This window comes from Oncorhynchus nerka, linkage group LG10 (genome assembly GCF_034236695.1).
Source record: "Oncorhynchus nerka isolate Pitt River linkage group LG10, Oner_Uvic_2.0, whole genome shotgun sequence".
NCBI lineage: Eukaryota > Metazoa > Chordata > Actinopteri > Salmoniformes > Salmonidae > Oncorhynchus > Oncorhynchus nerka.
This window is the reverse complement of record NC_088405.1, coordinates 65,909,319-65,926,555: the sequence shown is the minus strand read 5'-3', so window position 1 is coordinate 65,926,555 and position 17,237 is coordinate 65,909,319. Positions and strand designations below refer to the sequence as shown.

At 44.9% G+C, this 17,237-nt stretch overlaps 1 protein-coding gene across 1 annotated transcript in view; it reads left to right on the top strand.

Annotated features, from left to right (window-relative positions):
- LOC115135869 (cell adhesion molecule DSCAM-like) overlaps positions 1-17,237 on the top strand; it is a 134,245-nt gene that overhangs the window by 96,687 nt on the left and 20,321 nt on the right. Inside the window, exons 10-16 of the mRNA XM_029671022.2 lie at positions 725-924; positions 1,185-1,281; positions 1,418-1,546; positions 1,824-1,991; positions 2,746-2,816; positions 3,008-3,257; positions 3,692-3,838. Coding sequence (XP_029526882.2) covers positions 725-924; positions 1,185-1,281; positions 1,418-1,546; positions 1,824-1,991; positions 2,746-2,816; positions 3,008-3,257; positions 3,692-3,838 — 1,062 coding nt within the window. The remainder of the gene's footprint in view (positions 1-724; positions 925-1,184; positions 1,282-1,417; positions 1,547-1,823; positions 1,992-2,745; positions 2,817-3,007; positions 3,258-3,691; positions 3,839-17,237) is intronic.

The following is a 17,237-nucleotide window of genomic DNA, read 5'->3' as shown; positions in this document are numbered from 1 at the left end:
AAATTCATAGTTTTCATGCAAAATAAATCAACCTTATTTTTCTGCAGCGTGGCTCAAAATGGCTGGGGAATGAATAAGAGATGAAGCTTAAACATCTGCGACCCCTCGCCTGACACTTTCCATCATATCACAGGAGCCGTGTGTGTATGTGTCATTACACACTCGGTTGTGGGGGTAATGAGCTGTGTGTGTGAGTCGTTAGTGTGTGTAGTGTGCTGTCCTAGTGTGCTGTCAGGGACCGGCCAATAGGGATTTTCTCAGATCCAAGCCTTGGCTGCTTGTTGTCATAAGATGTTTGTTGTCACAGTTCAACAAGAAGCATGGCGTTCACTGTCTTTTATGTTAGAAATTGGAGCAATGTCTGCAGAATGTAAACCAGAATGCAACCACTGAAGTCAGCCATACTATGACTCAATTAAGTGTCATTTGAACAGAGAGATTTGATTCGTTGCACTGTTCCCGTCTTTTAACGACCCTCCATGTGACAGGTATCACTATGATGTCCAACTGGAATTGGATTATGGCTAAACTTGTTTATGTTCAGCCTGTCTTACTTCATAACTAATGTAACATGTCCCTTCTACTCTTTTCTCTATCTTTCTCCCTCCCTCCTCCTCTCTTTCTCTCTCTCTCTCTCTCTCTCTCTCTCTCTCTCTCTCTGTCCGTCTGTCTGTCTGTCTCGCTCGCTCTCTCTTTTCCTCCCCTTTTTCTCTCTCCCTTCCAGTCCCAGCCATGATCACGTCATACCCCAACACCACGCTGGCCACGCAGGGCAGTGAGAAGAGGATGAGCTGCACGGCCCACGGGGAGAAACCCATCATGGTGCGCTGGGAGAAGGAAGAGCGCATCATCAACCCGGAGAGCAGCCACCGCTACGTCGTCACCGTCAAAGAGGTGGCCGACGAGGTCATCTCCACCCTGCAGGTATACAGACACACCAGTGGAATGGTGCTGCCCTATTCCCAGTTACCTCTGCTGAGGCCAGGTGGAGAACTACTGGGTATGCAGGGCATTTGCTCGGAGCAAAGCGTTGTAGCAAAAGCCTGCACTAAGTTCGTCAGTTTGTAGACAGGTTTGATGATGGCTCATCATGAGCCCTGTCTGTGAATGATATAGCCCAGAATGTGTATTTTCCATGTATTTCCTCATCTATGTAGTTGACTCTCTTTTTCCCCTTCCCGTAGATCCGGCCTACAGTGAGGGAAGACTCTGGCTTCTTCTCCTGTCATGCCATCAACTCCTATGGTGAAGACAGGGGGATCATTCAGCTAACAGTGCAAGGTACAGCTGCCTACCACTGACAATTGTCATGAAAACATAATGAAATACAAAATATAACCCCACAATTAGGGTAATGATGCATAAACAACACCCTAGCGTTGTATAACCTTGTTTGTGACTTTGTGGTGTCCCTCAGAGCCTCCGGACCCTCCTGAGGTGGAGATCAGAGAGGTGAAGGACAGGACCATCGCCCTCCGCTGGACCATGGGCTTCGATGGAAACAGCCCAATCACAGGCTTCGACATTGAGTGCAAGAACAAATCAGGTACAAGACAAACAATAGTTATCTTTTCTGTATGGCACAGAATACAAATATTTTCACTTCTTGTGTATTTTTAAGGTCTCTCCTGATTTAAATTCTTCTCTGTATCCTCATGTTAAGCTGAATGTGCTCCTCTTGTCTTCCAGATAAAGATTTTTAATTATATTTTATATTTTTCTCAGTATAATTCAATACAGCAGACTAATGCACTTAGCTTTGACCTACAGCCCCACTTAGTGGTCCTCACTAACCCCTATAAACCTTGACCCCGGCCCCACAGGCTCCTGGGAAATGGCCCAAAGGACCAAAGACGTGTCTCCCCAGCTCAACCAGGCCACCATCATAGACCTGCACCCCTCCTCCACATATAGCATCCGCATGTTCGCCAAGAACCACATCGGCAAGAGTGAGGCCAGCAACGAACTCACGATCACCACAGACGAAGCAGGTATTAGACCAGCACTGGTCATATGTATACACACACAGCATGCAGACACAGACATACAACAACAACAAGGCAAGCACACACAGACATGCGTAGCTATACTGTACATACACATTTAGACTGCTGCACTACATAAATACATAAGGCAAAGCAGGCAAACAGGCAGGATGATGAACTGCAAAAGGAAAGACCTACATAAGTGACTAGGATGAAAGAGGTAGAAAAGAGGGTAATGGGGATGAGGAAGTCAATTCATTAACAGCAGAGTGACATCAGCTCCATTGTCTCCGTTGCATAATTGAACACACGCTGACCCTGCACTAAAAGCGGGACTTTTCAATTAGCAGACCATGTTGTAAATGTCACACTGCGGTCAATAGATCACTGGCCAGCCCCTCTGTAAATTGCTCCCATTCCCTTTGGTGGTTCCTCCCAATCCCCATACAGCACTTCTCTCTCTCACTTCTCTTCTGACTCTGTCCCCCATGACCTCTCATAAACATGACCTCCATCTTTATTACTGTTCAAGTGGGCTGGGCCATCTGAGACCAAATACTCTGGTCTACCCAAAGATACTGTAGAACCTTAGCCTTCCATGTCTTAGGATCTTTGACTTAACCCTGGAATAATCTTCAGAATACACTCAGACTGGATAGTTTAATTCCTTTGCTGACTCATTTCTGCCATCCTGCACCTCCTCTACTCAACTGACAGTAGCTCACATCTGAATGACCTTGATGTATGTTCTTCCTTCTAGCTCCTGATGGTCCCCCACAAGATGTGCAGCTTGAAGCCTTCTCCTCTCAGAGCATCAGAGTCTCCTGGAGGGTAAAATATGTTCAATCAATTCCATCAGGACTGAGAAGAACTTACTGTAGCTCAGTGGTCTACTAGTTACATGGTCTGTTACATATCAGGTCATCGAGGGCCACAACCATTATTCTGTCCTCAAGAAGATGTCCCCCAATATCTAAATGTACTTTCCCCTCTCTTCCCTCCCTCTCTCCGTCCTTCACCAGGCCCCTAAGATGCACCTCCAGAACGGGGCGATCCGTGGCTACCAGGTGGGCTACAGGGAGTTCAGCACCGGGGGGAACTACCAGTTCAACGTCATCAGCATGGAGACGACGGGGGACAACGACCACAGTGAGAGCGTCACCCTGGACAACCTGAAAAAGTTCACCCAGTATGGGGTGGTGGTGCAGGCCAGCAACAGCGCTGGGACAGGACCCTCCTCCCAGGAGGTCATCTCTACCACGTTGGAGGACGGTGAGGAGGACAAACACACAGTCTGCCTTTAGCTATCAGTAATAATATCGTGGACAGTGAAAATCTTACTGATTTCAAACATTAGGGTATTCTACAGTATTGTGGTGCATCAAGGGTCAAACAGCTGATGTTTTGTCTCTGAAGAAAGTGAACTCCCAAGATGGAATTTTATCGACATCTTGTGGATGATGTTGGTACTGCTGGTGTAGTGAGACTGTCTATCACATGTTCAGTATTGTCATGCATGGCTGGTCATTTTTGTCATGGCTAAAAACATACCCGATGAAGGCTTGGTCCCAAAACACTTGGCATTATGAAGTTCACTTCCAAGAGTATCTCAATATTCTCATCTCTTCAGTAAACTCTTCTGTTCATTCTACTTGTTTGGAGACTGAGGAAACAATGTTGTTTTTCCTCCTCCCTGGTTGTGACAGTTCCCAGCCGGCCTCCAGAGAACGTCCAGGCGACAGCAGCGTCTCCAGAGATTATCTCTCTATCCTGGCTGACCCCTCCTAAAGACGCTCTCAACGGCATCCTGCTCGGCTTCAGAGTCATCTACTGGGCTAACCTGCCCGACGGAGGTACAGTACACACACACACACACAGATGCATGTCAAATCAAATCAAATCAAATGTTATTTGTCACATACACATGGTTAGCAGATGTTAGTGCGAGTGTAGCGAAATGCTTGTGCTTCTAGTTCCGACAATGCAGTAATAACCAACAAGTAATCTAACTAACAATTTCAAAACTACTGTCTTATACACAGTGTAAGGGGATAAAGAATATGTACATAAGGATATATGAATGAGTGATGGTACAGGGCAGCATACAGTAGATGGTATCGAGTACAGTATATACAAATGAGATGAGTATGTAGACAAAGTAAACAAAGTGGCATAGTTAAAGTGGCTAGTGATACATGTATTACATAAGGATGCAGTCGATGATATAGAGTACAGTATATACGTATGCATATGAGATGAATAATGTAGGGTAAGTAACATTATATAAGGTAGCATTGTTTAAAGTGGCTAGTGATATATTTACATCATTTCCCATCAATTCCCATTATTAAAGTGGCTGGAGTTGGGTCAGCGTCAATGTCAGTGTGTTGGCAGCAGCCACTCAATGTTAGTGGTGGCTGTTTAACAGTCTGATGGCCTTGAGATAGAAGCTGTTTTTCAGTCTCTCGGTCCCAGCTTTGATGCACCTGTACTGACCTCGCCTTCTGGATGATAGCGGGGTGAACAGGCAGTGGCTCGGGTGGTTGATGTCCTTGATGATCTTTATGGCCTTCCTGTAACATCGGGTGGTGTAGGTGTCCTGGAGGGCAGGTAGTTTGCCCCGGTGATGCGTTGTGCAGACCTCACTACCCTCTGGAGAGCCTTACGGTTGAGGCGGAGCAGTTGCCGTACCAGGCGGTGATACAGCCCGCCAGGATGCTCTCGATTGTGCATCTGTAGAAGTTTGTGAGTGCTTTTGGTGACAAGCCGAATTTCTTCAGCCTCCTGAGGTTGAAGAGGCGCTGCTGCGCCTTCTTCACGACGCTGTCTGTGTGAGTGGACCAATTCAGTTTGTCTGTGATGTGTATGCCGAGGAACTTAAAACTTGCTACCCTCTCCACTACTGTTCCATCGATGTGGATAGGGGGGTGTTCCCTCTGCTGTTTCCTGAAGTTCACAATCATCTCCTTAGTTTTGTTGACGTTGAGTGTGAGGTTATTTTCCTGACACCACACTCCGAGGGCCCTCACCTCCTCCCTGTAGGCCGTCTCGTCGTTGTTGGTAATCAAGCCTACCACTGTTGTGTCGTCCGCAAACTTGATGATTGAGTTGGAGGCGTGCGTGGCCACGCAGTCGTGGGTGAACAGGGAGTACAGGAGAGGGCTCAGAACGCACCCTTGTGGGGCCCCCGTGTTGAGGATCAGCGGGGAGGAGATGTTGTTGCCTACCCTCACCACCTGGGGCGGCCCGTCAGGAAGTCCAGTACCCAGTTGCACAGGGCGGGTCGAGACCCAGGGTCTCGAGCTTGATGACGAGCTTGGAGGGTACTATGGTGTTGAATGCCGAGCTGTAGTCGATGAACAGCATTTTCACATAGGTATTCCTCTTGTCCAGATGGGTTAGGGCAGTGTGCAGTGTGGTTGAGATTGCATCGTCTGTGGACCTATTTGGGCGGTAAGCAAATTGGAGTGGGTCTAGGGTGTCAGGTAGGGTGGAGGTGATATGGTCCTTGACTAGTCTCTCAAAGCACTTCATGATGACGGAAGTGAGTGCTACGGGGCGGTAGTCGTTTAGCTCAGTTACCTTAGCTTTCTTGGGAACAGGAACAATGGTGGCCCTCTTGAAGCATGTGGGAACAGCAGACTGGTATAGGGATTGATTGAATATGTCCGTAAACACACCGGCCAGCTGGTCTGCGCATGCTCTGAGGGCGCGGCTGGGGATGCCGTCTGGGCCTGCAGCCTTGCGAGGGTTAACACGTTTAAATGTCTTACTCACCTCGGCTGCAGTGAAGGAGAGACCGCATGTTTTCGTTGCAGGCCGTGTCAGTGGCACTGTATTGTCCTCAAAGCGGGCAAAAAAGTTATTTAGTCTGCCTGGGAGCAAGACATCCTGGTCCGTGACTGGGCTGGGTTTCTTCTTGTAGTCCGTGATTGACTGTTTATTTTTATTTTTTATTTTTATTTCACCTTTATTTAACCAGGTAGGCTAGTTGAGAACAAGTTCTCATTTGCAACTGCGACCTGGCCAAGATAAAGCATAGCAGTGTGAACAGACAACACAGAGTTACACATGGAGTAAACAATTAACAAGTCAATAACACAGTAGAAAAAAATGGGCAGTCTATATACAATGTGTGCAAAAGGCATGAGGAGGTAGGCAAATAATACAATTTTGCAGATTAACACTGGAGTGATAAATGATCAGATGGTCATGTACAGGTAGAGATATTGGTGTGCAAAAGAGCAGAAAAGTAAAAAAGAAAAAAAAAAAAAACAGTATAAAAACAGTATGGGAATGAGGTAGGTGAAAATGGGTGGGCTATTTACCAATAGAAAATGTCTAGCTGCAGCGATCGGTTAGCTGCTCGGATAGCTGATGTTTGAAGTTGGTGAGGGAGATATGCCTCTTGTGTCTGAGCTTTTGAATTGAGATTCTACTTTGTCTCTGTACTGACGCTTAGCTTGTTTGATAGCCTTGCGGAGGGAATAGCTGCACTGTTTGTATTCGGTCATGTTACCAGACACCTTGCCCTGATTAAAAGCAGTGGTTCGCGCTTTCAGTTTCACGCAATGCTGCCATCAATCCACGGTTTCTGGTTAGGGAATGTTTTTATCGTTGCTATGGGAACGACATCTTCAACGCACGTTCTAATGAACTCGCACACCGAATCAGCGTATTCGTCAATATTGTTATCTGACGCAATACGAAACATGTCCCAGTCCACGTGATGGAAGCAGTCTTGGAGTGTGGAGTCAGCTTGATCGGACCAGCGTTGGACAGACCTCAGCGGTGGGAGCCTCTTGTTTAAGTTTCTGTCTGTAGGCAGGGATCAACAAAATGGAGTCGTGGTCAGCTTTTCCGAAAGGGGGGCGGGGCAGGGCCTTATATGCGCCGCGGAAGTTAGAGTAACAATGATCCAGGGTTTTACCACCCCTGGTTGCGCAATCGATATGCTGATAAAATTTAGGGAGTCTTGTTTTCAGATTAGCTTTGTTAAAATCCCCAGCTACAATGAATGCAGCCTCCGGATAAATGGTTTCCAGTTTGCAAAGAGTTAAATAAAGTTCGTTCAGAGCCATCGATGTGTCTGCTTGGGGGATATATACGGCTTGCTTGGGGGATATATACGGCTGTGATTATAATCGAAGAGAATTCTCTTGGTAGATAATGCGGTCTACATTTGATTGTGAGGAATTCTAAATCAGGTGAACAGAAGGATTTGAGTTCCTGTATGTTTCCTTCATCACACCATGTCTCGTTAGTCATGAGGCATACGCCCCGCCACTCTTCTTACCAGAAAGATGTTTGTTTCTGTCGGCGCGATGCGTGGAGAAACCCGTTGGCTGCACCGCCCCGGATAGCGTCTCTCCAGTGAGCCATGTTTCCGTGAAGCAGAGAACGTTACAGTCTCTGATGTCCCTCTGGAATGCTACCCTTGCTCGGATTTCATCAACCTTGTTGTCAAGAGACTGGACATTGGCAAGAAGAATGCTAGGGAGTGGTGCACGATGTGCCCGTGTCCGGAGTCTGACCAGAAGACCGCTACGTTTCCCTCTTTTACGAAGTCGTTTTTTGGGGTCGCTGCCTGGAATCAATTCCGTTGGCCTGTTTGTAAGGCAAGAACACAGGATCCGCGTCGCGGAAAACATATTCTTGGTCGTACTGATGGTGAGTTGACGCTGATCTTATATTCAGTAGTTCTTCTCGACTGTATGTAATGAAACCTAAGATGACCTGGGGTACTAATGTAAGAAATAACACGTAAAAAAACAAAAAACTGCATAGTTTCCTAGGAACGCGAAGCGAGGCGGCCATCTCTGTCGGCGCCGGTGTAACAGTATAACTTTAAACCATCCCCTCGCCCATACCCGGGCGCGAACCAGGGACCCTCTGCACACATCAACAACAGGCACCCACGAAGCATCGTTACCCATCGCTCCACAAAAGCTGCGGCCCTTGTAGAGCAAGGGGAACCACTACTTCAAGGTCTCAGAGCAAGTGATGTCACCAATTGAAACGCTATTTAGCGCGCACCACCGCTAACTAGCTAGCCATTTCACATCCGTTACACTCACCCCCCTTTTGACCGCCTTCTTTTCCGCAGCAACCAGTGATCCGGGTCAACAGCATTTTATTTTATTTTATTTCACCTTTATTTAACCAGGTAGGTTAGTTGAGAACAAGTTCTCATTTACAACTGCGACCTGGCCAAGATAAAGTATAGCAGTGTGAACAGACAGCAACACAGAGTTACACATGGAGTAAACAATAAACAAGTCAATAACACAGTAGAATAAAAATAAAATAAAAAATAAAAAATAGTCAATAAACATTGTGTGCAAAAGGCATTAGGAGGTAGGCGAATAATTACCATTTAGCAGATTAACACTGGAGTGATAAATGATCAGATGGTCATGTGCAGGTAGAGATACTGGTGTGCAAAAGAGCAGAAAAGTAAATAAATAAAAACAGTATGGGGATGAGGTAGGTAAATTGGGTGGGCTATTTACCGATGGACTATGGACAGCTGCAGCTCAGATAGCAGATGTTTAAAGTTGGTGAGGGAGATAAGTCTCCAACTTCAACGATTTTTGCAATTCGTTCAAGTTACAGGCAGCAGAGAACTGGAAGAAAAGGCGGCCAAATGAGGTGTTGGCTTTAGGGATGACCAGTGAGATACACCTGCTGGAGCGCGTGCTACGGGTGGGTGTTGCCATCATGACCAGTGAACTGAGATAAGGTGGAGCTTTACCTAGCATGGACTTGTAGATGACTTGGAGCCAGTGGGTCTGGCGACGAATATGTAGCGAGGGCCAGCCGACGAGAGCATACAGGTCGCAGTGGTGGGTGGTATAAGGTGCTTTAGTAACAAAGCGGATGGCACTGTGATAAACTGCATCCAGTTTGCTGAGTAGAGTATTGGAAGCCATTTTGTAGATGACATCGCCGAAGTCGAGGATCGGTAGGATAGTCAGTTTTACTAGGGTAAGTTTGGCGGCGTGAGTGAAGGAGGCTTTGTTGCGAAATAGAAAGCCGATTCTAGATTTGATTTTGGATTGGAGATGTTTACAGTCTAGCCAGACAACTAGATACTTATAGATGTCCACATATTCTAGGTCGGAACCATCCAGGGTGGTGATGCTAGTCGGGCGTGCGGGTGCAGGCAGCGAATGGTTGAAAAGCATGCATTTGGTTTTACTAGCGTTTAAGAGCAGTTGGAGGCCACGGAAGGAGTGTTGTATGGCATTAAAGCTCGTTTGGAGGTTGGATAGCAAAGTGTCCAAGGAAGGGCCAGAAGTATACAGAATGGTGTCATCTGCGTAGAGGTGGATCAGGGAATCGCCCGCAGCAAGAGCAACATCATTGATATACAGTGTGGCAAGAAAGTATTTAGTCAGCCACCAATTGTGCAAGTTCTCCCACTTAAAAATATGAGAGAGGCCTGTAATTTTCATCATAGGTACACTTCAACTATGACAGACAAAATCAGAAAAAAAATCCAGAAAATCACAATGTAGGATTTTTAATGAATTTATTTGCAAATTATGGTGGAAAATAAGTATTTGGTCACCTACAAACATGCAAGATTTCTGGCTCTCACAGACCTGTAACTTCTTCTTTAAGAGGCTCATCTGTCCTCTACTCGTTACCTGTATTAATGGCACCTGTTTGAACTTGTTATCAAGTATAAAAGACACCTGTCCACAACCTCAAACAGTCACACTCCAAACTCCACTATGGCCAAGACCAAAGAGCTGTCAAAGGACACCAGAAACAAAATTATAGACCTGCACCAGGCTGGGAAGACTGAATCTGCAATAGGTAAGCAGCTTGGTTTGAAGAAATCAACTGTGGGAGCGATCATTAGGAAATGGAAGACATACAAGACCACTGATAATCTCCCTCGATCTGGGGCTCCACGCAAGATCTCACCCCGTGGGGTCAAAATGATCACAAGAACGGTGAGCAAAAATCCCAGAACCACACGGGGGGACCTAGTGAATGACCTGCAGAGAGCTGGGACCAAAGTAACAAAGCCTACCATCAGTAACACACTACGCCGCCAGGGACTCAAATCCTGCAGTGCCAGACGTGTCCCCTGCTTAAACCAGTCCATGCCCAGGCCAGTCTGAAATTTGCTAGAGAGCATTTGGATGATCCAGAAGAAGATTGGGAGAATGTCATATGGTCAGATGAAACCAAAATAGAACTTTTTGGTAAAAACTCAACTCGTCGTGTTTGGAGGACAAAGAATGCTGAGTTCCATCCAAAGAACACCATACCTACTGTGAAGCATGGGGTTGGAAACATCATGCTTTGGGGCTGTTTTTCTGCAAAGGGACCAGGACGACTGATCCGTGTAAAGGAAAGAATGAATGGGGCCATGTATCGTGAGATTTTGAGTGAAAAACTCCTTCCATCAGCAAGGGCATTGAAGTTGAAACGTGGCTGGGTCTTTCAGCATGACAATGATCCCAAACACACCGCCCAGGCAACGAAGGAGTGGCTTCGTAAGAAGCATTTCAAGGTCCTGGAATGGCCTAGCCAGTCTCCAGATCTCAACCCCATAGAACATCTTTGGAGGGAGTTGAAAGTCCCTGTTGCCCAGCAACAGCCCCAAAACACCACTGCTCTAGAGGAGATCTGCATGGAGGAATGGGCCAAAATACCAGCAACAGTGTGTGAAAACCTTGTGAAGACTTACAGAAAATGTTTGACCTCTGTTGTCACGTTCTGAATGTTATTTCCTTTGTTTTGTATTTATTTAGTATGGTCAGGGTGTGAGTTGGGTGGGCAGTCTATGTTTGTTTTTCTAGGTTTTGGTTATTTCTATGTTTCGGCCTAGTATGGTTCTCAATCAGAGGCAGGTGTCATTAGTTGTCTCTGATTGAGAATCATACTTAGGTAGCCTGGGTTTCACTGTGTGTTTGTGGGTGATTGTTCCTGTCTCTGTGTTTTGCACCAGATAGGACTGTTTTGGGTTTTCGCACGTTTGTTGTTTTGTTAGTTTATTCGTGTACAGTTTCTTAATTAAAGTACAATGAATAACAACCACGCTGCATTTTGGTCCGCCTCTACTTCACCTAAAGAAAACCGTTACATCTGTCATTGCCAACAATTGGTATATAACAAAGTATTGAGAAACTTTTGTTATTGACCAAATACTTTTTTTCCACCATAATTTGCAAATAAATTCATTAAAAATCCTATAATGTGATTTTCTGGATTTCTTTTCTCATTTTGTCTGTCATAGTTGAAGTGTACCTATGATGAAAATTACAGGCCTCTGTCATCTTTTTAAGTGGGAGAACTTGCACAATCGGTGGCTGACTAAATACTTTATTCCCCCACTGTATACAGAGAAAAGAGTCAGCCCGAGAATTGAACCCTGTGGCACCCCCATAGAGACTGCCAGAGGAACGGACAACATGCCCTCCGATTTGACACACTGAACTCTGTCTGCCAAGTAGTTGGAGAACCAGGCAAGGCAGTCATTAGAAAAACCGAGGCTACTGAGTCTGCCGATAAGAATATGGTGATTGACAGAGTCGAAAGCCTTGGCCAGGTTGATGAAGACGGCTGCACAGTACTGTCTTTTATCGTTGGCGGTTATGATATTGTTTAGTACCTTGAGCGTGGCTGAGGTGCACCCGTGACCGGCTCGGAAACCAGATTGCACAGCGGAGAAGGTACGGTGGGATTCGAGATGGTCAGTGATCTGTTTGTTGACTTGGCTTTCAAGACCTTAGATAGACAGGGCAGGATGGTAACAGTTTGGGTCTAGGGTGTCTCCCCCTTTGAAGAGGGGGATGACCGCGGCAGCTTTCCAGTCCTTGGGGAGGTTGAACAGGCTGGTAATAGGGGTTGCGACAATGGCGGCGGATAGTTTCAGAAATAGAGGGTCCAGATTGTCAAGCCCAGCTGATTTGTACGGGTCCAGGTTTTGCAGCTCTTTCAGAACATCTGCTATCTGGATTTGGGGAAAGGAGAAGCTGGGGAGGCTTGGGCGAGTAGCTGCGGGGAGGGGGTGGAGCTGTTGGACGAGGTTGGAGTAGCCAGGAGGAAGGCATGGCCAGCCGTTGAGAAATGCTTGTTGAAGTTTTCGATTATCATGGATTTATCGGTGGTGACGTGTTACCTAGCCTCAGTGCAGTGGGCAGCTGGGAGGAGGTGCTCTTGTTCTCCATGGACTTTACAGTGTCCCAGAACTTTTTTTGTAGTTGGAGCTACAGGATGCAAATTTCTGCTTGAAAAAGCTGGCCTTTGCTTTCCTGACTGACTGCGTGTATTGGTTCCTGACTTCCCTGAACAGTTGCATATCGCGGGGACTATTCGATGCTATTGCAGTCCGCCTCATCAATGTAACAGTATAGACTTTACGCCCGTCCCCTCGCCCCGACCTGGGCGCGAACCAGGGACGCTCTGCACACGTCAACAGTCACCATCGAAGCATCGTTACACAAAAGCCGCGGCCCTTGCAGAGCAAGGGGAACCACTACTTCAAGGTCTCAGAGCAAGTGACGTCACCGATTGAAACGCTATTTAGCGCGCACCACCGCTAACTAGCTAGCCGTTTCACAAAGAGAGAGAAGTATGTAGATGTTAGACTGTATCTGCCCTAGTCCGTAACCTCCAAGACACATAGAATGTATACAGTATCAACATGATTACCTATGCATGATAATTCAAGTGGGTGAATGAGACATATTAGCAGTGACCTAGGCTTTCTAGTCCAAGTCAGACAGCCTGGCATGGCATGCAGTCGCCACATGCTGGAGAGACATCAGAGTGATGGCTTCTGACTCCTCTCATATCACATCCCCTCTGATGGCCCCTGGATGCACCAATTGAAAAGCAACACTCAATCTAGTTTGCATGTCATATTGGGACACACTCCCAACAATACTACAGTCATTTTTTTATGTATTATTATTTAACAAGGCAAGTCAGTTAAGAACAAATTCTTATTTTCAATGACGGCCTAGGAACAGTGGGTTAACTGCCTGTTCAGGGGCAGAATGACAGATTTGCACCTTGTCAGCTCAGGGATTTGAACTTGCAACCTTTCAGTTACTAGTCCAACACTCTAACCACTAGGCTACCCTATTGCCATGTATTACATCTATTATGTATATATTGATATCTTATGTAACATTGACAACAATTCATATGAATACATATCTTATTCCTTTAAATGAAAGATGTCACTCATTATGTCAAATCAAATCAAAGTGTATTGGTCGCGTAGACAGTTTTTAGCAGATGTTATAGTGGGTGCAGCAAAATGCTTGTGTTACTAGCTCCTAATAGTGCAGTAAAATGTATAGCTAGTATACAAATAATCTAACATCTAAAATTAAGAAATTAAGAAATGTCAGAAGGAATTAAATGAACAACCAAAATATCACTGTATCAGTAATCCAAATGCAATCCATATATACACTGAAAATATACTAAGAATGTGTGATATGTGTGATAGAAATCATATTGATGTATTTATTGTCAAAGACACTTGTCTAAACCCTCAGCCAGGGCCTGTTGTGTTCTTCATATATTTTAAGTGTGAGCAATATAAATGTTTTTGTTGGGAAAGTATCATTGGTTGTTTACCTCATGCACCAGCAGAGGGGGCTATAGGCCCCTTTTCTAAGATGGTGGAGCAACTGTGTCTTATCCATCAACACTGCTCTAAACATTTGGCACCAGCCTGTCACTGCAGTAATCAAACTCAGCACCCATCAATGGTGTATATTTATCAGCCATTTTATGGATTTCATATTCTGTGCATTCGGAAAGTATTGAGACCCCTTGACTTTTTCCAGATTTTGTTACATTACAACCTTATTCTAAAATGGATTAAATCGTTTTTTCGCCTCATCAATCTATACACAACACCCCATAATGACAAAGAAAGCAAAAACAGGTTTTTACAAAGGTTTTAAAATGTCAAAAAATAATAATAATGGAAATATCACATTTACATAAGTATTCAGACCCTTTACTCAATACTTTGTTGTATTTGGGGAGTTCCTCCCATTCTTCTCTGCAGATCCTCTCAAGCTGTCAGGTTGGATGGGGAGTGTCGCTGCACAGCTATTTTCAGGTCTCTCCAGAGATGTTCGATTGAGTGTCCCGAAGCCACTCCTGCGTAGTCTTGGCTGTGTGTTTAGGGTCATTGTCCTGTTGGAAGGTGAACCTTACACCAGTCTGAGGTCCTGAGCGCTCTAGAGCAGGTTTTCATCAAGGATCTCTCTGTACTTTGTTCTGTTCATCTTTCATCCGGACTAGTCTCCCAGTCCCTGCCACTGAAAAACATCCCCACACAATGATGCTGGCACCACCATGCTTCACCGTAGGGATGGTGCCAGGTTTCCTCCAGATGTGACGCTTGTCATTCAGGCCAAAGAGTTCAATCTTGGTTTCATCAGACCAGAGAATTTTTATTTCTCATGGTCTGAGAGTCCTTTAGTTGCCTTTTGACAAACTTCAAGTGGTGTTGTCATGTGCCTTTTACTGAGGAGTGGCTTCTGTCTGGCCACTCTACCATAAAGGCCTGGTTGGTGGAGTGCTGCAGGTATGGTTGTTTTTCTGGTTCTCCCATCTCTACAGAGGAACTCTGGAGCTCTGTCAGAGTGAACATCAGGTTCTTGGTCACCTCCCTGACCAAGGCCCTTCTCCCCAGATTGCTCAGGGTTGGTGGTTTCAAATGTCTTCCATTTAAGAATGATGGATGCCACTGTGTCCTTGGCGACCTTCAATGCTGCTGAAATATTTTGGTACCCTTCCCCAGATTTGTGCCTCGACGCAATCCTGTCTTAGAGTTCTACGGACAATTCCTTTGACCTCATGGCTTGGTTTTTGACCTTATATAGACAAGTGTGTGCCTTTCCAAATCATGCCTAATCCATTGAATTTACCACAGATGGACTCCAATCAAGTGGTAGAAACATCTCAAGGATGATCAATGGAAACAGGATGCACCTGAGCTCAATTTCGAATCTCATAGCAAATGAAGCTCAATTTCGAGTCTCATAGCAAATTAATACTTATGTAAATAAGGTATTTCTGATTTTTATTTGTAATACATTTGCAAAAATGTCTAAAAACCTGTTTTTTCTTTGTCATTATGAGGTATTGTGTGTAGATTGATGAGGAAAGTGTTTTATTTAATCCATTTTAGAATAAGTGTGTAATCTAACAAAATGTGGAAAAGGGGAAATTGTCAGAATACTTACCGAATGCACAGTACCTACAGTACAGTGAGTCAGAATTAATTGATCACAGCTATTGTAGTATACAACGTATATTTTACTGCACGTTTCCAAATCACACTATTATGACTCATAAATCTATGAGTTTTATATCTCAGAGAACTGTTCTGATTAGCCCACAACACAACTATAGATGGAGTTATAGAGCCATATATTAGTAGATTCCAGAGCTCTTCATATGCTATGGCTGCTTTGGGACAGTTCGTGTTTGAAAGAGAGGGATAAGAAGGAAGTGTACTAACAGGGAGGATTGAGCATTAACAGACTGTGGCTCTAATCCAGACTGCAGTAGAGGAGGGGAAGATAGAGAAATAGAGAGAGGGAGAGACATCCATTATTCAACACTTAGAGAAGCATCATCAGCGTCAAGGTCAGACACACCAGAACAGGGCTTTTTAATCCTGTATTTGTGTCCATGTTTTGATGCAAGGCTGTGCTATCACTGCTATGACAACCTTGGACATATTCTTTTATGTACAGTACCAGTCAAAAGTTTGGACACACCTACTCATCCCAGGGTTTGTCTTCTTTTACTATTTTCTACATTGTAGAATAATAGTGACATTGCCTTGATGACAGCTTTGCACACTCTTGGCATTCTCTCAACCATCTTCATGTGGTAGTCACCTGGAATGCATTTCAATTAACAATGGCCTTGTTAAAAGTACATTTGTGAAATCTCTTTCCATCTTAATGCGTTTGAGCCAATCAGTTGTGTTGTGACAAGGTAGGGTTGGTATACAGAAGTTAACCCTATTTGGTAAAAGACCAAGTCCATATTATTGCAAGAACATCTCAAATAAACAAAGAGAAGTTACAGTATATCATTACTGTATGACATGAAGATCAGTCAATCTAGAACATTTCAAAAACCATCCAGCACTATGATGAAACTGGCTCTCAGGAAGACACACCTCTGCTGCAGAGGATAAGTTCATTAGAGTTACCAGCCTCAGAAATTGCAGCCCAAATAAATAAAAGTAACAGACACATCTCAACATCAACTGTTCAGAGGAGACTGCGTGAATCAGGCCTTCATGGTTGAATTGCTGTAAAGAAACCACTACTAAAGGACACCAATATGAAGAAGAGAGCTGCTTGGGCCAAGAAACACGAGCATTGGACATTAGATGAGTCCAAATTTGAGACTTTTGGTTCCAATCACCGTGTCTTTGTGAGGCGCGGAGTAAGTGAACGGAGGATCTCTGCATGTGTGGTTCCCACCGTGAAGCATGAAGGAGGAGGTGTGAGGGTGTGGGGGTGATTTGTTGGTGACACTGTCTGTGATTTATTTCGAATTCAAGGCACACTTAACCAGAATGGCTACCACAGCATTCTGCAGTGATGCGCCATCCCATCTGGTTTGCGCTTAGTGGGACTATCATTTGTTTTTCAACAGGACAATGACCCAAAACACACCTCCAGGCTGTGTAAGGGCTATTTGACCAAGAAGAGAGTGATTGAGTGCTGCATCAGATGACCTGGTCTCCACAATCACCCGACCTCAACCCAATTGAGATTGTTTGGAATGAGTTGGACCGCAGAGTGAAGGAAAAGCAGCCAACAAGTGCTCAGCATATGTGGGAACTCCTTCAAGACTGTTGGAAAAGCATTCCAGGTGAAGCTGTTTGATAGAATGCCAAGAGTGTGCAAAGCTGTCATCAAGGCAAAGGGTGGCTACTTTCAAGAATCTAAAATATATATTGCTCATTTTAACACTTTTTTGCTTACTACATGATTCCATATGTGTTATTTCATAGTTCTGATGTCTTCACTATTATTCTACAATGTAGAAAATAGTAAAAGAAAACAAATACAAACCCTGCAATGAGTAGGTGTGTCCAAACTTCTGACTGGTACTGTATGTGTTATACTATACAAGCGTTCACTGAGTGTACAAAACATTAGGAACACCTTCCTAATATTTAGTTGCACCCTCTTTTGCCCTCAGAACAGCCCCAATTCCTCAGGGCATGGA